At 42.5% G+C, this 23240-nt stretch overlaps 1 protein-coding gene across 1 annotated transcript in view; it reads left to right on the forward strand.

Moving 5' to 3' along the window:
- Nucleotides 1–23240, forward strand: part of LOC128533645 (membrane-associated phosphatidylinositol transfer protein 3-like) — a 72920-nt gene that overhangs the window by 18200 nt on the left and 31480 nt on the right. The window contains exons 3-4 of the mRNA XM_053507931.1: nt 20440–20510; nt 20727–20947. Of these exons, the coding sequence (XP_053363906.1) occupies nt 20440–20510; nt 20727–20947 (292 nt within the window). The remainder of the gene's footprint in view (nt 1–20439; nt 20511–20726; nt 20948–23240) is intronic.

A 23240-nucleotide genomic window follows, 5' to 3' on the forward strand; every position in this document is an offset into this window, starting at 1 on the left:
TCTGCTCTGGTCATAATCTAAAGGCTGCAACTGACTGGCTTTTGGTCCTGCTGGTTGCACACACACACACACACACACACACACAGAGCTCATTTGTATTCCCCCCTACACCATTCACCATCTCCCACTAAGTCTCTTTCCTCATAAGCAGCAGACATGATCTCCTTGACACGCTAATTCTTATTTAATTGCTTTTTTCTTATTTCTTTTGCCTCTTTCACCATTTTAATGCATAATACTGCCAAAGGAAATGAGACAAAAATAGAGTGACTCAGACAGACAAGTGGGAGACTGAGCATGACAGCACAGGAAGACTGCTTTTTCCACCCCTCTATCTTATTGTATTTGGTCATGTATACTGTATATTTGTGAGAAAGGAAGCTTTTATGCTGTATTAGGGCATTTTTCCCTGGGGTACACTGTGGTGTAATGGAAAGCAAATGGACGTAGATAACTAGAACCTAAACAACATCCTTTATGTGTCTGAAGGTAGGGAAAATTATAAGCTTTGTTTGTTGATGTGGACATAGTAAGTAGAATTAAGTGTTTTTCACAGTTTAAAAAAAAATGTTTTGTAGAAAAGGGTACGTAATCACATTTATTTACAATGATAATTGAAAGGTGGCATTCACACAAACAAAAGCTGTGCTAGTCATGCACTGCTGGCAACCAGATGATCCCACGCCTGAAGTCATCAACCCTGCAGCAAGGCTGTTATGGCTTGTCTGCTCAAAGCACACACCCAAGGATTGCCATCAATCACTCATTTCCCCTGTTTTTATTTTTTTCCCTGGTGATCCCTTTCTCACGCTCTCTTGAAAAAATAAGCACAAATAATTCATATGTTTCTGGCATGGTTTGCATGTGTGTTTGTACCTGTATTCTGTACCTTTGTTCTTATATTTCAGCATGGCTTTATGTCTGTTTCTTTCAGTCTGTGTTTCTTTGGTTGTGCTACATGGTTGTGTTCAGGTTTTTTTCAGTAAAAATATTCTTAAATTTCACCTTGAATGCACTTGTTTCATTTGCATAAACAAAATTCCTTGTCATTAGGGCAGTATGGTAACCATGTAAAATTACGCAAGCACAGGACAGAATGTGCGCAAGACAGAATGTGGTTATACTCAATATCTGTATATTGGCTATGCTAATGTATGACAGCCTCCTTTCGATATTAGTGTAATACAAACATTGTATATTATATATTGGCATTGTCTTGTTTTATAAACATAAATGAATATGTGTTAAGTAACTGACATTTCAGGAATTATATAGTCTAGTATTTTTGCTTATCTATGTTTATTTTTGCTTTGCTAGCTAAATTTACACTCACTTTATAGCCTATTAGCTAGCTGGCTAGCTAGTTCACATTTATTTGCACATTCCTATTAAAGGTACTTCCAGTTAAATTTTCACCCATTTGTCCTTTAAGTTTTAATTTGACAAGCTTTATATTTGGGGCAAAAGTTGTAATAATGAAAATTTTATTGTTTAACATGTACGCTTCCAGTTTAGACACACCTTCTAATGTTTTTCTTTTTACATTGTAAAACAATGCTAAAGGCATAGAAAAAATGAAAAAATCTGCTTCAAACAGTTAATATTGAAATGTCTAAGGCTGGTAACTCTAAATTAACCTTCCCTGCAGCACATGTAAGTTCCCTTTCAAAAGCTACACTCGATGCTGCGTGAAAACACTGTGGAAACATCTTTTTGTGTTGCCGGTTGTGAAGCATGTGCGTATCAAACACGCCAAATTTTTGGCTTATAAAACCTCGGTCAGGTGATGAAGTGCACCTGCAGGTTATAAATAGGAGGGAACCGGAAACATTCCTCAGATATTTTTGTCTTTAGGATCGTATTGTGTTCGTGTGTCATGTATGTCATATATGGAGGCAAATTTTACCTCACCGATATGGTGGAGTTTGTTAGGAGATCTGTACTTCCGCGTGATATATCTCTTTTGGAGCGCGATCTCCACACCTTTGTTTCGAGTGCTTTGCACTTAAAATTTAGACAACAGGTTTCTGTCGGTTGGCAGGGGGGGAAGAACCTCAGCGACGCTTTCTCTCTTTTTCTCTTCCTTTTTTTGGCGACCTTCATGATGAGTTAACTCTTTCGTGGAATAAGCCTTATTCATTCTGTGTTTTTTGTGCCATCAACTTCGATTTATTTGAATATCGTTGATGCGAAGGCGCGTGGTTATATAATGCTGTCACAGGTAGAAGAGATGCTTGCGAGCTATCTCTCTCCTGGGACATTATCCTTTTTGAAAAATCACACACTCCCCACCAAGGCGTGTAGACTGACATCTTCCCTGGTGAGGAAAAGCTTTCAGACAGCTGATCGGGCTGGTGCTCTACTGCACACCATAGAGGTTTCTGCAGGCTTACCAGGCTGACCTGCTGGAACACTTGAGCACTGGCAGGGCTCTTCATGATAAGGCGTTCTTGGAATTGTGCCAAGCCACAGACCTGTCTCTTCGTGCAACAAAGCATATGGCCTGTGCTATTGGCCATTTTTATGGCTGCGATGGTGTTTCGCAGAGAGTTACCTGTGGCTAAATCTCACGGGCATTAAGGATAAAGATCATGCGTTCCTCCTTGATGCTCCCATCTCGCCTTCTGGCCTGTTTGGAGATGCTGTTAACTCGTCGACTGTTCAGGAGGCGAAATTATACAAACAAGCCATCGGGAAATCCCTTCCCCACCGTGCTCAAGAGTCGGGACTAGGACCGACCGGGTTTGACTCTTGCCACACTTCGCAATCCGCCTCAAAGAAGTCGGATCTATGTACTGACTTCTTCACGAAGAAGAAGTCCTGAGGCTCATTCGCCCAGGACCGTGGGGGTGGCTTCCTCCGAGGAGGGGCGCGTAGAATTCCTTTCAAGGATAAAGTGTTCTCCCTGGCACCCCCAAGAGGTCGGTGTTCATGCTCCGCCACCACTGGTGTTTCAGGCAACACCGGTTTCCAAGAAATGTTAGTTCTTCTGTCTTTTCCTGCCATGTTTCAGGATGCTGAACATCTAACATTGTGTCAATCCAGAAAGGGCGCAACAGAAGTTGCTGGGAAAGGGGTCATAGAACATGTTCCTCGACCAGTCAGAGAGTCAGGCTACTACAGTCGGTATTTCTGGGTTTCCAATAGGAACAGGGGGACTCAACCGCAATCCAAAAATTGCAGGTTCAAAAGCTTGACTGTCAATGTGATTGTTTCACAAATCCAACTAGGGGATTGGTTTGTGACAATCAATCTGAAGGACGCATATTTTCACATAGAAATATTGCCACAACACAGGAAGCTTCTGAGGTTCGCTTTCGCGGGCGAAGCTTACCATTATCGGGTCCTTCCATTTGGCCTAGCTCTGTCACCCGCACATATACAAAATGCATCCGTATTTTGTACGACATAGGCAACTGGCTAATTCTGGCTCAGTCCCAGAAGCTAGCGCTCCGACATGGGCATGTCGTCCTAGCTCATTTTGATTCTTTAGGATTTAGACTCAACGCCATAAAAGCATTCTCTTTCCTGTTCAGAACACAACATATTTGGGTGTCACGTAGGATTCGATCGCAATGCGGGTCGAATCCTTAATGGATTTGCGCGTGTTAAATCCATTTCCAACACCCTGAAGGAAACTAAGCTAGGCCAGAAAGTGACTGTTCATCACTTTCAGAGATTTTTAGGTCTCATGGCAGCTGCATCCACGATGATACCTTTGGGCCTTCTGCACATGAGATCATTTCAGTTGTGGCTAAAAGCAAGGGGATTTTACTCAGGGCCAATCCCCAGAGGCAAATAAGGGTTACGCACCAAGGGCTTCGTACCCTTTCTATGTGGTTCAGACCATGGTTTCTGACTTTGGGTCCCACTCTATGTGCGTTTTTGTCGTTGCGAGACGCTAACGACAGACGCTTTCCTCACGGGCTGGGGTGCGGTCTTAGATGGCCGTCTAGCTCAAGGGAGCTGGAGAGGCCATCTTCTTGTGTGGCACATCAATTGCCCCGTACTGATGGCTTTATTTTGGCCCTGAAACACCTCCTCCAACAGTTGAGGCTACCATGTCCTAGTGCGGGTGGACAACACTACTGTAGTCTCGTACATAATCGCCAGGGCGGACTGTGCTCGCGCCACTTGAGTAAGCTAGCGCACCAGGTTCTGCTTGGGCCACAGGATGAGTTCCTGTCCCACAGGGTGATGTACATTCTAGCTAAAAGCCAGGGGATTTACTCGAGGGCCAATCCCCAGAGGCAAATAGGGGTTACATGCCAGGTGGCTTCGTACCCTTTCTATGTGGTTCAGACCACGGGTTCTGACTTTGGGTCCCACTTTAGGTGCGTTTTGTAGTCGCGAGACGCTAACAACAGACGCCTCCCTCCAAGCTGGGGTGCAGTCTTAGATGGCCTTAGACGCCCAAGGGAGCTTATGGAGAGGCCACCTTTTCACGTGGCACATTAATTACCTCAAAATGATGGCTTTATTTTGGCCCTGAAACACCTCCTCCAGCAGTTGAAGCTACCATGTCCTAGTGCGGGTGGTAAACACAACGGTAGTCTTGTACATAATTGCCAGAGCGGACTGTGATTGTGCCGCTTCAATAAGCTAGTGCTCCAGGTTCTGCTTTGGGTGTCCCTTAAGGCGATTTACATTCCAGGGCATATTCAATTCAATTCAATTTTATTTGTATAGCGCTTTTAGCAATTTTCATTGCCGCAAAGCAGCTTTACACAGTCAAAAGAATTATTTAAGTTTGTATGAAATGTGAATTTGTATAAATAAAAACGGTCAGTTTGTCCCTGGCAAGCCGAGGGCGACAGTGGCAAGGAAAAACTCCCTGAGATGGTAATAGGAAGAAACCTTGAGAGGAACCAGACTCAACAGGGAACCCATCCTTATTTGGGTGAAACAGAAAGCAGTAAATGATCTGCATTTATACAGTGTGTTGGGTGGGAGGCAGTTCAGCTATAATAGCTGATGTTAATTGATGTTAATATGGAGTCTTGTAAGAAGTTCCAGTCATGAACTATCTAACTGTCAAGATCCCAAAGAAACAGTTGCCAACACCAGTCAAGGCCAGAACCATTTTCTAGGTAGAGAGAATCATTCCCAGACACCAGACGCATCCCAAAGAGACACACGGGGCATCCATGTGACGAAATCTTCAGCCAGAAGCGGGGCACCAGGATGGGTCAGACAGGTCCGGAGGGCAGAGGGAGTCTGGATCACTTGCAGCTCAGGAACGACATGTGTAGCTCGACAGAGAGAAAGAAAGAGTGAAAGGGGGAGACAGGAGGAGAGAGGAAAGAGAAAGGGGGGGAGAGAAGAAGAGGAGAGATGGCAGTTAGGTATGGTCACAGTCACACAATGTATAATGTGAATGTATATTAACTGTAGAGTGCAAGCAGATACCCTGACAGGACTAACTATGACAGCATAACTAAAAGAGAGAGCCAGAAGGAATCACAAACATGAGGGCTTCCTGACATGTAAAGCAAACAATCACCTCACTGTCAGCAAACCTGAGTGATCAATGAGAGTGAGGAAGACAGGATCCAAACATACCAGTTCACCATAATACTCTACGTCCATGAGTCCCCCAGATCTGCTCCTTTACCTATGGCAAATCTATTTATAAAAATGCTTAGCTAAATAAATAGGTTTTTAGCCTGGACTTAAACACTGAGACTGTGTCTGAGTCCCGAATACTATTTGGAAGACTATTCCATAATTTTGGGGCTTTGTAAGAAAAAGCTCTGCCCCCAGCTGTATTTTATATAATACGCAGTACTGACAAGCAGCCTGCATCCTTTGATCGAAGTAGGCGTGGCGGATCGTAAGACACTAGCAGTTCGCTCCGGTACTTCGGCGCGAGACCATTTAATGCTTTATATGTCAAGAGTAGTATTTTAAAATCAATGCGAAATTTCACAGGGAGCCAATGGAGTGAAGATAAGATAGGGGTGATGTGCTCATATCTTTTGGTTCTAGTGAGGACTCTCGCTGCTGCATTCTGGACTAGCTGAAGCTTATTTATGCATCTAGCTGAACAACCAGACAGTAAGGCATTACAATAGTCCAACCTAGAGGTGATAAAAGCATGAACTAGTTTTTCTGCATCATTTAGCGACAATAAATTTCTTATCCTGGCAATATTTCTGAGGTGAAAGAATGCTATCCTGGTAATAGTATCTACATGTGCTTCAAATTAAAGGCTGGAATCAATAATCACACCAAGGTCATCTAAAGTTACGGTGTGATCTAAAATTTTACTCCTAGCTGTATGCGGTCCTATGACTAGAACTTCTGTCTTATCTGGATTTAGCAGAAGGAAGTTAATTAGCATCCAATTTCTTATGTCCTGCACACATTGCTCAATTTTAGTAAGCTGTTTTTTCTCATCAGGTTTTGCTGAGACATATAACTGTGTATCGTCAGCATAACAATGAAAACTAATACCATGCTTACAAATTATGTTGCCCAGAGGAAGCATGTAACGGGAAAAAAGCAGTGGACCTAAAACTGAACCCTGCGGAACGCAGTCCTCAGGCTTATGCCCTAGTACCCTCAGAATATACGTAGGCGCTATTTCGGCTTGTTGTGTTCTGACTGATGGGGTCTGGTTGACACCTCTTCCAAACCACTAGAGTCAGCACCTGTCTGGCTTCTGATCCATAAAATGTTTTATCTTATAGTTACTTCTTTCAAGAAAATTGGAGATCTGCAGGGTTCCCGTCCTGCCTAGACTTTGCCCCTGGGCTAGTCAGAGCTATTCTGCATCCTCAACCAAACTATTTTCATTCTTGACCATGCACCTAGTCTTCCTCGAAGGCTTTGTCCTCCGCCTTTTACAGCTCCGGAGCAGGAATGGTTTCACTTACTGTCTTAAGTACGCAATCTTCAGATTTACGTCCACCGCACTAGCCAGTGGCATAAGTCAGAGCCTCTTTTATGCCAAATGCTGTCACATTGGGTGAGAGATGCTATTGCCCTAGCCTACGAGGCGCGTGGTCACACTTTGCCTCTAGAAATCAGGGCTCATTCATCAAGGGGGATTGCCTCATCTATTGCACTGGCAAGAGGTGTCCCCTTGCAGCAAGTGTATTATGCGGCAGGTTGGTCCTCTCCGCACACATTTGTTAGATTCTATAGTTTGGATGTTCATGCTACTCCGGGCTTACAGGTCCTCGAGTCAGCCTCCCAGAGCTAGGTCTGAGACCTCCTTAGCTATTGTACCAACTGCAGCGGCGTTGGTATTCTTGTTCCCATAGTGTTTTCACGAGTGTAGCTTTTAAAAGGGAACGTCTTGGGTTACTTTGCTGTACCCTGTTCCCTGAAAAAGCGGGACAGAGATGAGATGCACGCCACACTACTTGCGTGACTGGACGTCCTTTTAGACAAAATTTATATAAGGAATCTTTTCGGTTCACTCCTATTTATAACGTGCAGGTGCACTTCATTAGATGACATCACCTGACCGAGGTCATATTAGCCAAAAATTTTGTGTGTTTGATACACACATGCTTCACAACTGGCAACACATAAAGATGTTCCCGCAGCATCTTGTTCCCGCTTTTTCAGGGAACAGGGTTACAGCAAAGTAACCTGAGACATTTTGCTCTAGCTTTTCTGGGATGGACTTCATGAGAGAAAGTTTCATCATGGTGCTTGATGGGTTTTACAAATGCACTTGACAATACTGTTCTTAAAAAAAAAGAATTTTTTTTTTTATCTTGAATGCACTTGTTTCATTTGCATAAAATAAGGTTAACTTAACAACTGATTTCTGTTCTCGAATAAACTACTGCTAAAATAGCATGCAGCATTTACTCATGCATAAAATGATTATACAGGTGATCATATTTGTCATGCACACTCGGAACGCGACCGGCACTAGGACCCGGAAGTTAAGCGGTCGTGAACCAGGAAGTATAAAAGGAGTAAACAAACCATAGCACATCGCTCAGTCATTGAGTCTAGCCGATGCTACTTCGGAATCATTCATCAAATCGTATCAACTTTCTTGGCTTAATTTTCTGATCGAGTGTGTATTTATAGGACGCGGGTTAGATTCTGTCTTTCCCTTACTCCCCAATTGTGAGAGTCCTTAGACCAAATAGCGTGATTATCCTGCCTATTCGTGTTCTTCCGTGTTTGGGTTTACCATTCACGCAACAAAGGGCTAACCGCTAAAGCTATGTCTTCTGGTCACCTCAGGTTAATTCTTGACAGAATGACTGAGCCAGCCGCGGTGAACCCAGCGGATTACGCGCACCTCTGCGACATGGTAGATCAGCACGCTGAGCTCATCAACAAGCTAACCGGGGAGATCGCTAATCTGTGGCGTGACCTCCAAGACGTCGCGGCCTTGCGCCGCGAGGTTGCAGAGCTCCGGCGGGAGAACGCGGACCGCACCAACCCCCCCCTTCTGATGTATTACTGGCACTTCCGGATAAATGGGATGGCGTGGACGGGAAGCGCAGTGTGTTTCTGACAGCGCTTAATCTGGTGTTTGAGTTTAATGCCACCAGGTACTCCACCAATCGGCTACGCATCGCGCTTCTGGTTTCGTTGCTATCCGGGCAGGCAGCTATGTGGGTCACAGCAGTTCTCCAGGCACCGCACACTCATATAATGAGTTCACCCGGCAACTCAAACTTACTTTTAAACATCCAGCGGGCGAGGTGGAGACTGACACCAAACTCTACCATCTGCGGCAGGGAGGATCGTCTGTGAGCCGGTACGCCACTGAGTTCCGGACATCCTTCTACGAGGGACTGGCTCCACGCATAAAAGACGAGCTCGCCGGGCGAGAGCTTCCTGCTACACTGGAGGGGATGATCCAGCTCTCCCTCCGTATCGTTCAGCGCCTCCTCTCTCGCCCAAAGCCAGCCTTAGTCTCCTACACCACACCACGACCACCTACTGCTCTCACCACCACCACTACTGGACCTGTCTGATCTCCACCTCCTGCCGTGGTTGACACCGGAGCCGGGGAACCCATGCAACTAGGACACGCCTCCCTGACCGTGGCGGAACATAAACAACGGTACAGAGAAGGTTTATTTGCCTATTGTGGGTCAGCGGCACAATACCGGACCATCTGTCTAATTCGCCCGGGAAACACACAGCCCCGGTGAGTGCGAGGAGAGACTCACCAGGCCCTGTCCACCTCTCCACCACCACCAGCGCCACCATCTCCCATCTCACGGTCCGGGTAATCCTCCAATTTGGCCACAAACGAGTTCGAAGTACGCCGTTCATCGATTCCGATGCCGCTGGTAACTTCATTGACTCCACCTATGCCAAAGAATTGGGGATGAAGATCGAGGCGTTATCCCAGCTGGTTAAAATCACTTCCGTCCACGGTCGGCCCTTGTCATCACCGCCCCTATTCTTCTTCATCCAGATGCCAACCAACCGTTCGTTGTGGAGGTGGACGCGTCGGATGTGGGCGCCGGGGCTGTTCTCTCCCAGCGAGGTCCAGACCAGAAGCTACAGTACACCCATGTGGCTTCTTCTCCAAGAAATTTAATCCCACTTAGCAGCGATACGGGGTAGGGGACCGCAAGCTGTTGGGCATAAAGTGAGCCTTGGAGGAATGGCGTCACTGGTTCCAGGGTGCCAGTGAGCCATTCGTCGTCTGGATGGATCACCAGAACCTCATCACCATCCGAAACCTCAAGCAACTTAATCCACGACAGGCACTATGGGCATTATTCTTCGAACAGTTCAACTTTCATCTGTCATACCGCCCGGGGTCCAAAAACACCAAGGCTGACGCCCTATCGCGTCAACAGGAGCAAGACGTCCCCCAAGCGGACCCCGTGCCTGTCCTGCCAACTTCACGCATTGTGGCACCTCTCCAGTGGGATCTCGAAACGAGGGTTCGCCAGGCTCAGGCTGCGGAGGCCGGGCCGGCAGGTGTGCAGCCTGGACTCTTCGTGCCCCAACCACTAAGAGCTGAGGTCCTCCAGTGGGGTCACACCCTGGAAACCGAAGAACCTTGCAGTTAGTGAAACGGGCGTTCTGGTGGCCCTCCATGAAGAAGGACATCGAGGAGTTCGTTCAGGCGTGCCCGGTGTGCGCCAGGGCTAAGAATACCAACTGACCAACTCCCGGAGAGCTCCAACCTCTTCCCGTTCCTCGACGGCCCTGGACGCACATCGCCTTGGATTTCATCAAGGGCCTGCCGGTTTCCGAAGGGAAGAATACCATCCTCACGATAGTCAACCGGTCCTCCAAAGCAGCTCACCTGGTGGCCCTCACAGGACACTGCCGAGCTGATATTGGAACACGTAGTCCGTCTGCATGGGTTCCCCAAAGACATCATCTCGGACAGAGGGCCCCAGTTCACCACCCGGTTCTGGAAGGCCTTCTGCCATCTGATCAATTCCACCACTAGTCTGTCCTCCGGTTACCACCCCCAGACTAATGGTCAGACAAAACGGACCAACCAAACAACTGGAGCGCTATCTGAGATGCTTTGTGTCTGATCACCAGCGCTCGTGGGCTCGCTACCTCACATGGGCAGAGCTGTCCCACAACCTTCACGTCTTCTCGGCTACCAACTTAAGCCCATTTGAGGTATGCTATGGTACTTGACGTACCCTCGACACAACAGTTAGTCCGTAGGTGTCGACGGCTATGGAAGCAAGCCAACCGTACCATCCAACGTACCAACGCCAGCTACATCACCCAACACCGCCATTGACACCCTCTGGGACGTTTGTTCAAAGTAGGTGACAATGTCTGGCTCTCAACCAAGAATCTCCATCTCCACACAGAATCCCGGAAACTTTCACCAAGATTCATCGGCTCATACCGCATCAATCTACAGATCAACCCTGTCACCTACCGGCTCCAGCTGCCTGCGGCGCTCCGGTTCCACCCAGTGTTCCATATTTCGCAACTAAAACCCTTCACCACTTCACCTATGGTTACACCCACCCCCCCTGCTCCCCCTCCCCGAATCATTAACGGCGGTCCCGCCTACACTGTGCGACGGATCCTTGACTCGCGCCATCGAGCGATCTTGGGTTCCAGCACGGTTCATCCTCGACCCCGAGCTCATCCGGGACTACCGTCACAGGGTATCCTCCACCTGAGGACCGTCTGGAGGCGGTCCTGGACAGGGGGGTACTGTCATGCACACTCGGAACGCGACCGGCACTAGGACCCGCGAACCCGCGGTCGCGAACCAGGAAGTATAAAAGGAGTAAACAAACCATAGCACATCGCTTAGTCATTGAGTCTAGCCAATGCTACGTCGAAATCATTCATCAAATCGTGAGTACTCACTTTCTTGGCTTAATTTCCTGATCGAGTGTGTATTTTTAGAATGCAGGTTAGATTGTGTCTTTCCCATACTCCCCAATCGTGAGAGTCCTTAGACCAAATAGCGTGATTATCCTGCCTATTTGTGTTCTTCCGCGTTTGGGTTTACCATTCACGCAACAAAGGGCTAACCGCTAAAGCTACGTCTTCTGGTCACCTCAGGTTAGTTCTTGACAATATTAGATGCATTTTACCCAAAAAACAAAAACAAAACAGGAACACATTTCAAAACTTGCCTCTAAATCATTTTGTTTTCTATCCTCCTAAGAGAACAACTAGTAAATTAAGAATTTTAAAAGGCACTTGTTGTTATTTAAATATTTGGCAACAGAAAATAACATATCCATAGCTGATGATTTGAGAAAGTGCATTTTAATGTTTATTTTAAAAGAGTTTGTGGTGCAGGCAGCAACTATCCAATGAATAAAGAAAAGGTATCTGTAAAGCATGCTAAACCATGCAGTTGTGCACAGATGTGTGCTTGTGGCCTTATTAATGTGTGCTTGTGGCAATAGTGCACTAGTGGTGAGAGTCTAACCTGGACATGTGAAAATTAAAATAAGGCGCTTTCTTCTTGCATAAATGAACCATTTTTTAGTATAGGAACTGAGGTTCAATTCACCCAAATTACTCCACTGAATCAGCTCCAGATCAGGGGTAGGGGACCGCAAGCTGTTGGGCATAAAGTGAGCCTTGGAGGAATGGCGTCACTGGTTCCAGGGTGCCAGTGAGCCATTCGTCGTCTGGATGGATCACCAGAACCTCATCACCATCCGAAACCTCAAGCAACTTAATCCACGACAGGCACTATGGGCATTATTCTTCGAACAGTTCAACTTTCATCTGTCATACCGCCCGGGGTCCAAAAACACCAAGGCTGACGCCCTATCGCGTCAACAGGAGCAAGACGTCCCCCAAGCGGACCCCGTGCCTGTCCTGCCAACTTCACGCATTGTGGCACCTCTCCAGTGGGATCTCGAAACGAGGGTTCGCCAGGCTCAGGCTGCGGAGGCCGGGCCGGCAGGTGTGCAGCCTGGACTCTTCGTGCCCCAACCACTAAGAGCTGAGGTCCTCCAGTGGGGTCACACCCTGGAAACCGAAGAACCTTGCAGTTAGTGAAACGGGCGTTCTGGTGGCCCTCCATGAAGAAGGACATCGAGGAGTTCGTTCAGGCGTGCCCGGTGTGCGCCAGGGCTAAGAATACCAACTGACCAACTCCCGGAGAGCTCCAACCTCTTCCCGTTCCTCGACGGCCCTGGACGCACATCGCCTTGGATTTCATCAAGGGCCTGCCGGTTTCCGAAGGGAAGAATACCATCCTCACGATAGTCAACCGGTCCTCCAAAGCAGCTCACCTGGTGGCCCTCACAGGACACTGCCGAGCTGATATTGGAACACGTAGTCCGTCTGCATGGGTTCCCCAAAGACATCATCTCGGACAGAGGGCCCCAGTTCACCACCCGGTTCTGGAAGGCCTTCTGCCATCTGATCAATTCCACCACTAGTCTGTCCTCCGGTTACCACCCCCAGACTAATGGTCAGACAAAACGGACCAACCAAACAACTGGAGCGCTATCTGAGATGCTTTGTGTCTGATCACCAGCGCTCGTGGGCTCGCTACCTCACATGGGCAGAGCTGTCCCACAACCTTCACGTCTTCTCGGCTACCAACTTAAGCCCATTTGAGGTATGCTATGGTACTTGACGTACCCTCGACACAACAGTTAGTCCATAGGTGTCGACGGCTATGGAAGCAAGCCAACCGTACCATCCAACGTACCAACGCCAGCTACATCACCCAACACCGCCATTGACACCCTCTGGGACGTTTGTTCAAAGTAGGTGACAATGTCTGGCTCTCAACCAAGAATCTCCATCTCCACACAGAATCCCGGAAACTTTCACCAAGATTCATCGGCTCATACCGCATCAATCTACAGATCAACCCTGTCACCTACCGGCTCCAGCTGCCTGCGGCGCTCCGGTTCCACCCAGTGTTCCATATTTCGCAACTAAAACCCTTCACCACTTCACCTATGGTTACACCCACCCCCCCTGCTCCCCCTCCCCGAATCATTAACGGCGGTCCCGCCTACACTGTGCGACGGATCCTTGACTCGCGCCATCGAGCGATCTTGGGTTCCAGCACGGTTCATCCTCGACCCCGAGCTCATCCGGGACTACCGTCACAGGGTATCCTCCACCTGAGGACCGTCTGGAGGCGGTCCTGGACAGGGGGGTACTGTCATGCACACTCGGAACGCGACCGGCACTAGGACCCGCGAACCCGCGGTCGCGAACCAGGAAGTATAAAAGGAGTAAACAAACCATAGCACATCGCTTAGTCATTGAGTCTAGCCAATGCTACGTCGAAATCATTCATCAAATCGTGAGTACTCACTTTCTTGGCTTAATTTCCTGATCGAGTGTGTATTTTTAGAATGCAGGTTAGATTGTGTCTTTCCCATACTCCCCAATCGTGAGAGTCCTTAGACCAAATAGCGTGATTATCCTGCCTATTTGTGTTCTTCCGCGTTTGGGTTTACCATTCACGCAACAAAGGGCTAACCGCTAAAGCTACGTCTTCTGGTCACCTCAGGTTAGTTCTTGACAATATTAGATGCATTTTACCCAAAAAACAAAAACAAAACAGGAACACATTTCAAAACTTGCCTCTAAATCATTTTGTTTTCTATCCTCCTAAGAGAACAACTAGTAAATTAAGAATTTTAAAAGGCACTTGTTGTTATTTAAATATTTGGCAACAGAAAATAACATATCCATAGCTGATGATTTGAGAAAGTGCATTTTAATGTTTATTTTAAAAGAGTTTGTGGTGCAGGCAGCAACTATCCAATGAATAAAGAAAAGGTATCTGTAAAGCATGCTAAACCATGCAGTTGTGCACAGATGTGTGCTTGTGGCCTTATTAATGTGTGCTTGTGGCAATAGTGCACTAGTGGTGAGAGTCTAACCTGGACATGTGAAAATTAAAATAAGGCGCTTTCTTCTTGCATAAATGAACCATTTTTTAGTATAGGAACTGAGGTTCAATTCACCCAAATTACTCCACTGAATCAGCTCCAGATCATTAAAAAGGTTAGAATGAATACTGAGGCCTCAATCTTCACTATACAGTATTTATTTAAAAGTAACATAATATATTAAGCCAAGTTCTTCAATGGACTCCACTAATAATTTTAAGACTGTAATTGTATGGGGATTATTAAGATTTATTTAAATTGATTGGGATGAGACACTCTGTGTGGGGCGTGGCAGGTATGACTGCTCTATGATGGTAATTATCTTTTATGTTTAACACTTTGCTTAAGACTGGTGAGAAAATCAAACTGTATTGACTTCATCTCATCTCACAAATAAGGAAATCAACTTGCTTCAAGATTTAAGATTCAAGATTCTTTATTTGTTACATGCATAGTTATACAGGTACAACACGCAGTAAAATGTATCCTCAACCGCTCCTACTTTGTGCAAATAACAACAACAAAAAAAATGTAAACAGAATAATAATAATAAACTCTGATTTGCAAGAGTGTATATGCAACAAGATAAGAATGTAGTGCAAGTAATGCTTATAGTCCAGTCTAAAGTGCGATGTGCAGTGTGCAATGTCAGCACAGCAGTGTATAAGTATACTGATACCAGTTCTATGAACGGAGAGTAGCACATCATGATTGATTGAGGAGTCTAATCGCCTGTGGATAAAAACTCCTTCTGAGTCTCTCCGTTTTGGACCAAAATGGCCGAAACCTTCTGCCTAAATGTCTGTTATTGGGGTGCGACAAATCCTTAATGATCCTAGCTGCTCTGGTTTTACATCTCCTGGTGTAGATGTCCTATCATCTACCTGAGCCTCCAGGAACAAACTGGACTCCATTTAATTGAACACATCTCCTGTTATACTGAACTTCCAGTATTACATAATATTATGCAGATCAGTCCCTGCTATCCGTTTTCACCCAAATGATGATGGGTTTCCTGTTAAATCTGATTCCTCTCGAGGTTTCTTCCTATTACCAGCTCAGGGAGTTTTTCCTTGCCACTGTCTCCGTCATCCTCGGCTTGCTTATCAGGGACAATCTTATCATTTTGATTTATACACATTCACATTTCATACAAACTTAAATAATTCTTTTGATTGTGTAAAGCTGCTTTGCGACAATGTCAATGGTTAAAAGCACTATACAAATAAAATTGAATTGAATTGAATTTGTTCTCTATGTCATGTTTAAATACAGACCAACTGCATAAAACTAATAAAGTAGCCTTTTTATTGTTATTTTAATGTAATTGATATGGCAATTAATTCCACTTTCTTTTTGTCTGAGAATTATTTCTTGTTGTTTTTTATTATTATTGTAAAGAACATAACTAGCAGGTAGCATTAGACTCTTACAGTATGTCATAAGTATGTCTGAATACTTCAAATAAACCTACAGTACATCTATTCGCTTTACTTATCTTGCCCTCTCAGTTGTCTTTTTTCCTTTATTTATTCTGGTTGCTGGTGGTTTGTGGGAGCTAAATATGGGATTTGGGACACTGCTTGTTAGGTTGTTATGTACAGAAAAGGGGACCCACAGCAAAAGATTTTTATTGGATTTACAGATCAATCGAAATGACTATGATAAGTCACGACAAGACAAGACAACAAGATAAGATACGATAAGATAAAATAAGTTAAGATAAGATAAACCTAATAAATTAGACACTGGGAAAATTCACCTACACACATGCAGTATATTAAGAAAGAAAAGCAGCTTGACATATGGAATTTGACATCCTTAAGTGCTTCTAAGTTGGGCTGACTGACATTTGCTTATTGTATGGAGTGTTAAGATCTTAACAGCTCCACTGCTAGGGTCATGAATGAAAGTGTGCAGCTGTGCTGCTTGCAATCGAGACCCTCCACAGCAGGCAAAGCTGCTTTTTTGAGCTTGAGGCTTTCATTCAGCACAATCACTCCTCAGAGAGCCATCGATTTGAAAAGAAAAGCATGTCCTATTTAAAGGGCAGTCACAATCTCTGTCTGGCTTTCATATTATAAGTCAGCCTCGGGTTGTCATGACATCAGCAGTATAATACTTGCAGCCTATCTTTGCACTGCCTTGTTTGACAGCATGGATGGATTAATGTATATTTTCTGTTTGTTTGCACAAAACACTTTGTGGGGTTTCTAAATTAGATGCGCTATGTAATTACATTAGTCCTGCAGGTGTATTAAACTGCAGAATGATTCATAATAAATGCTTATTCACATGAATATACACAAACTGAAATTTGCAACATTTCAACACAGTAGTCTGCTCTGATTGGTAGTCTGTAGGAGCAGATCAGTGTTTTACCTGTCCAGCACTTTCTAGCTGACTTTCACAGCCATGAAAGAAGGTAATTTTGTAACTTATTTAAATTTGGAGCTCTGCATATGGGCTGCTTTCTATGACTTACGTTAGGTTGCTGTTGTTAATGGTCTCTAAGCTGCTCCCAATGAGGGGTCACATACCCTTCCTGGAACAACTTTCTTATTTCATACGTGCTTCCAGTAGCTGCGGTTTGGGCATTGGGGGTGTGAATCCAGGGCTTCCGCATGACAGATGAAAAGCCTACCACTGAGCCACTAATGCCCACTTACACTATATTGCTAATTAACCCTAAACATTTATTTCACTATTCCTCTCATACTGATGCCATGTGCTGTTTTATGTAGCACAGTGGTCCTGGAGGACTGTTGTTTTGTTTAATTGTGTAGAGTACCAGGTGTACATGGCTGAAATAACAATTAAGATACTTGGTTTGACCTTGACGTGACTTGATGCTTCCTTTTCAGGTGATACCTTTTAGTATGAAAATGACATCCAGGTTTGGCATTGTAAAAGAATCAATGTAGCAGTCAGATGTTAGCAGTCAGCTTTAGAAACATGAAAACAACCAGGGTCAGAATAAATAACCAATAGTGAAACAGAGACAGGAGGAGAGGTTGAGGTATTGGCATGGCTTATTGGCCTAGCACACTTAAAGCACTATAAAAAAAACAACTGCTTGTTCTCCCTCACTCGTTTTAATAAGCGCCAAAGTTTAATGTCTAAGCATTTCTTACTGTGCCTTAACATTCATGTGGATATTATTAGAAAATACATGGAACCATGAACTGATATTTGTCTTATATTCAAAATTCAGCTGCTGTAGTGTGCATATATACTGTACACTTCGGCTCACATTTCACTCACTCGATTTAGAGATCACTTATTCAATTTGAGTCATGCACCCACACATACTGTTTCTCACATGCTCTAGTCCAATTCATTTGTTATTCAGAGGTTTAGTATTTCATGGGTGGCAGGTGTTACAGTATTGTAGTGCCTAAGCATTGGAATTAACTTTCACCGGGTCTCCTTGAAGTCTCCTTTCTCATATTGTAGAATCACTGCTCAGTTCCATTAAATTACTTTTCTTAGTCTTAGCTGTCTCTGATGAGTATGTATGTATTTATGTATGTATGTATGTATGTATGTATGTATGTATGTATGTATGTATGTATCTATCTATCTATCTATCTATCTATCTATCTATCTATCTATTAATCCAGTGGTTCTCAAAGTGTGGGGCGCGCCCCACTAGTGGGGAATACAGACATGACAGGTGGGGCGCAATGAATGGGAGGGAATTAGTGGAAAATAATTCATGCTTTCCTTTATTGACGATAAACATCGGAAAATCGAAACTAAACAATCACATGCAAAGAAATGGATCATTAATACAAGTAAATTAAAATTACATCAGAGAAAAAGTGGAACCATAGTGCAACAATAACGGTTTAACGTCGGCATGTTAAACATGTTAAACATGAGGAACAATATATAAGGAAACATTCGGTATTATGTATGTAATTTCATTTATTCCGATGTGTATGCTGTTTCTGTATTTTTTCAGGCAGTACTAGTCTGGCATTTCTAGTTGCCAGTGTGGTAACAAAGTTGCTTTTTGATCCTTCAGGCGCTGAACAGAAGGGAAGATCAATATCGTTCTACGCTTTTTGTTGCTGTGCGGCTTTTTGCGATGATCCCTAAATCACTCGTTGCGCTGTAGAGAATAATGATGTTTATGCTTTTAAACATGTATAATTTAAGGCGGATGTAGCTTAAACACAATGTAGAAAGGAAATATATCTGGGTATCTTATTCGCGGGTTTATTTACGCAGCTATTGAATTCGGAGATGCGAATATAAAACTAACTTTACCGCGGACAAACAGGTGTTATGCGCTAAAATGGCCCCCTGCCACGGATTGCCCAAACCCCCCAGCCCCCAACACATACCCACGTAAGCTCTATCAAATATTATATTAGGACATACATTCAAAGGTTTATTATTATCAAATAAATTATTACTATTATAATTAACCCTAGGCACGTGACAGCCGTCGAGACGATTAATACAAATCCCCCAAAATGATTATTTTATGGCACATTTATTTTGCAGGGGTTTGTCAATGTACAAATAACAAATTATTTATCACAAATTACACTATATAAATATTGTTTGTGGTGAAAAATTATAGGAAACGATTTTTATTATAAAATAAGCAATATAAAAATATACATGTTGTATATAAAAAAATATATATAATTTATATATTTTTTCCCTATACAACATTTTTTATATTGCTTATTTTATAATTAAATTCGTTTGTTATTTGTAATTTGTAAACCATAAACCTATGAATTTATGTTCTAATATATTATTTGAAAGAGATTATGTAGGGGAGGCAATCCGTGGCAGGGGGGCATTTTAGAGCATAACATCGGGTCAGTAGCGTACTGTATGTAATGAGCATAATAACGTCAATGGATACATTTGTTACATGGACCACAAAAAAGCAGGTGATTCAGCATCATCAGCCTAATCAACCAAAAAGCCTATGATGAAGCCTATGTTGCGCTTGGATTTATGGTGAGGATGGTGAGGGCAGAGGAGAGACCTGTGTGTGTTTTGTGTCTTAAACCGCTGGCAGCAGACAGCATGAGACCCAACAAAGTAGGAAGACAGTTAGAGACAACGAACCCCAGTCACGTTAATAAGTCGCTCGACTTCTTTGAAAGAAAGCTCTAGATAAGTGACGAAGTAAGCCTGTTATAACAATTGCACGTGTATTTTATCTGTTTTGAACTTGCCGTTATTTGATCTTATTGGTTTAGAAATTGATATTTCAATAAATAGTACACTTGGCCGTTTTCGTTATCATTTTGTTGACAAGTGGGGCTTGAAAATTCGCCCACCCCCTTAAGTGGGGAATGACAGAAAATGTTTGAGAACCACTGTATTAATCTATCTATCTATCCATATATCCATCTATGGTTGGTGGGTTATCTCCATTACGGCAGTTTCTTCCCACAGACTGTGTTGGCAAAGTGGCTAAAAGCTGTTTCCACACTGTGTGTGTGTGTAATTGCTTGATACCTCAACTCATATATATGTATATATGAACGCTTGTTTATCAAGTTAAAATGTATTTACAAATTTTTGTGTTTTGCAAAACGCTTGCATTTATTCGCAATCTAAGGTTCCACTATTTACTGTACAGTGGGGCAAAAAGTATTTAGTAAGCCACCAATTGTGCAAATTCTCCCACTTGAAAAGATGAGAGAGGCCTGTAATTTTCATCAAAGGTATACTTTAACTATGAGAGACAAAATAAGAAAAAGAAATCCAGAAAATCACATTGTAGGATTTTTAATGAATTTACTTACAAATTATGGTGGAAAATAAGTATTTGGTCATCTACAAACAAGCAACATTTATGGCTCTCACAGACCTGTAATGTCTTCTTTAAGAGGCTCCACTGTCCTCCACTCGTTACCTATATTAATGGCATCTGTTATCAGTATAAAAGACACCTGTCCACAACCTCAAACAGTCACACTCCAAACTCCACTATGGCCAAGATCAAAGAGCTGTCAAAGAAAGGCCTCTCTCATCTTTTTAAGTGGGGCAATTGGTGGCTGACTAAATACTTTTTGCCCCACTGTATATATATAATATATACATTTTTATTCATTTATTTATTTTTCTCTGTCATGCCATTCAGACAGCCTGTGCCAAATTGGTAAACCCAGGTGTCCTTCCCAGTGTGGCATTGAAGGCCTAGAAGACAGAAGGGTAAGATCATTCAGTTTTACCTGAGAATTTACTCCATTGAAGCTCTGTCTTTATTAATATTATATTATTATTATACTTTATTACTACTGTTATATGCCTTTACATTTTAGTTGAATTATATTTTCTGCTCTTTTTAAACACCATTTTATTTTTAGTTATGGTTCTATTTTGCTTTTGTTAATAAAGGCTTACCGATTGTTTTCCCATTTCTTTCAGACAAAGTGTAAGGCTAAGGTGCTAATATTGGTAGTGCATGGGGGTAATATTCTAGACCCAGCAAGTTGTGACCTGGAGGTGAAGGCTGCAGATGTGGCCACTCTGTCCTCAGTATTGAAGAAAGTTGCACGGGTGCTTTTTGAGGCGACCACACACCATATAATAATTAAGCTAGTGCCCTGTCCTGCTGTTTGTGCAGATGCATTTTCCCTGGTTTCTAAGTAAGTAATGAGATTAATGAGACATCATATAGTATATTTTCATGAAAGTAAATTATAACATAATTTATCACGTTCAATTAATTAAGTACAATTACAGGTTTTATTGTGGACAGATCTTATTTGTTTAATATAACTGTATATTTAGGGTTGGGATTTTGGCTACGATGCTTCAGAGACACACAATGATATATCAATGAAAAATCAGGAGGGCATGTACCTTTTTTATATGCTGGCATTTTGTTGCATGTTATAAAATCCCTGATCCTAGGCAATCTAAATAGCCATTTTTATAAGTTGAAGTATATGTGAAACAGTGTTTAAAAGTGCAATATATATGCACTAGCAGTATCTATCTATCTATCTATCTATCTATCTATCTATCTATCTATCTATCTATCTCTCTCTCTCTCTCTCTATATATATATATATATATATATATATATGTGCCAAAAGAACAAGACATGCTGACATTGTCAGAGCCAGCTTGGCAGACATTAAAGCTATATAAACAATAGTGTATATATGTGTATATACTTGTGTATAGTGTATATACCAGTCTAAAATTTGGACACACTCTCTATTTCCATGGTCTTTCCTTATTGCTATTTCTTTCTACATGTAAAACTATACTTAAGGCATCCAAAATATTAAATAATCTCTCTTTCATTTTGGTACTTCACGAGTTTTGCAAATGCACATGACAATAGCAAGAACTATTAAAGAAGCAAGAACTTGCAATAACTATTTGAGAACAGCAGACCTTTATTTCTTTAAATAACATTTATTTATAGTTATTTTATAGTTATAGAATGCAGGAAATAAATCATAATCAAAATAAATAGAAGGTGTGTCGAAACCTAAAGTGAGAGTGCATGGTAGTGCAAATAACTGTAGTTTATGACTGTTTGTACAATACACAATACACAGTGTCTATGAGACCATTCATTCACTTTATATCTAAGCTCCAGCCAGTTTCCCCTGACATTACCCACCAATTATTTAAAAAAGCAGGTTTAATCCATAATATTTTAAGAAAATGTCTTTGAAATCAGTCATTTTTATCCCAGTACTGTTTCAGCAGCAATATGCTGATTCATTATTTAGTGTCATGAAACTACACTGGTACATTTACATTTGTTAACTTGGCAGATTAAATTGAGCAGATGATTAATTGGCTTGCTGAAGGGCCCAGCAGTGGCAGCTTGGTGACACCAGGATTTAAACGTACAATTTTATGACCAGTACTTCAGGACAGTACCATTTGATTGGTATTGGTACATGTTCATTTTATTTATTTATTTTTTGCTTTAGGTTTGTGAGTTTTTGTCTTAATTTAGTTTTTTGGCATCAGTCACTTTTAAAATGAAGGGAAGAAGAAAAATAAATATGCATTGACGTGAAGGTCATGGGTTCAAACTATACTGTATGTACAATATATGTCAATGTCTATTTTATTTGTAAAACACATTTAAATACAACACCATTGTCCAAAGTGCTGTACAATAGTGTACAATGGCACTAAATATAAAATAAACATAAAAGTAATAAACAATGCAAAAGCACAACAATGTAAAACAATGACAGACAAACAACAATATATATTCAATAAAACATAAAGTAATAAAGCTTATGAATGTTTTATTGACTTCCATTTTAATGTTGGTCCTATCCATACTATTTAATATTATTGTATGTATCGTAATGTATGCAATGTAGCACTGCATTAAAATATATTCAATAATGGTTTAAATATAAGGATAGTTATATAACTTACAACTTACCCTGAGGGAAGGAATGGATGTAGAGAACGAGGGCAATGGACTGGTCTTATGTATCCGTTTCCTAATTTATCAAAGGAAGCGTTCTACCAAATTAAATCAGTCATAGGCATGTGTCGTTTTTCAACCAAGTATTTACTTCTCTTGCATAAATTCCCCAACAACATAAACAAACTTTCCATCATGCCTCCTACTCTATCATCCTAAAGACACTGATGTAATTATAGTACAGTACATGAAAGATGGGGAATATGGATGGATGCAATTCAAAAAAAAGTTACCTTTTAGGTAACAATCAAACTCATACAGTATACTTTATGGAATTTATAAGCAGCAAAGAAGCAATAACAGGTATATTAGATCATTTTCTTTTCCGGATTTAATTAATTAAAAAAAAAAAAAAAGAGTTACTACTGCACTGCCGTTTTCAACTAAATGTATTAAGCTGAGATGCTTTATTCATGGTTTACAGAGCATGAACATATCTTTTGTATATTTTACTGGCCATGAACTTT

Source organism: Clarias gariepinus, chromosome 11, assembly GCF_024256425.1.
Source record: "Clarias gariepinus isolate MV-2021 ecotype Netherlands chromosome 11, CGAR_prim_01v2, whole genome shotgun sequence".
NCBI lineage: Eukaryota > Metazoa > Chordata > Actinopteri > Siluriformes > Clariidae > Clarias > Clarias gariepinus.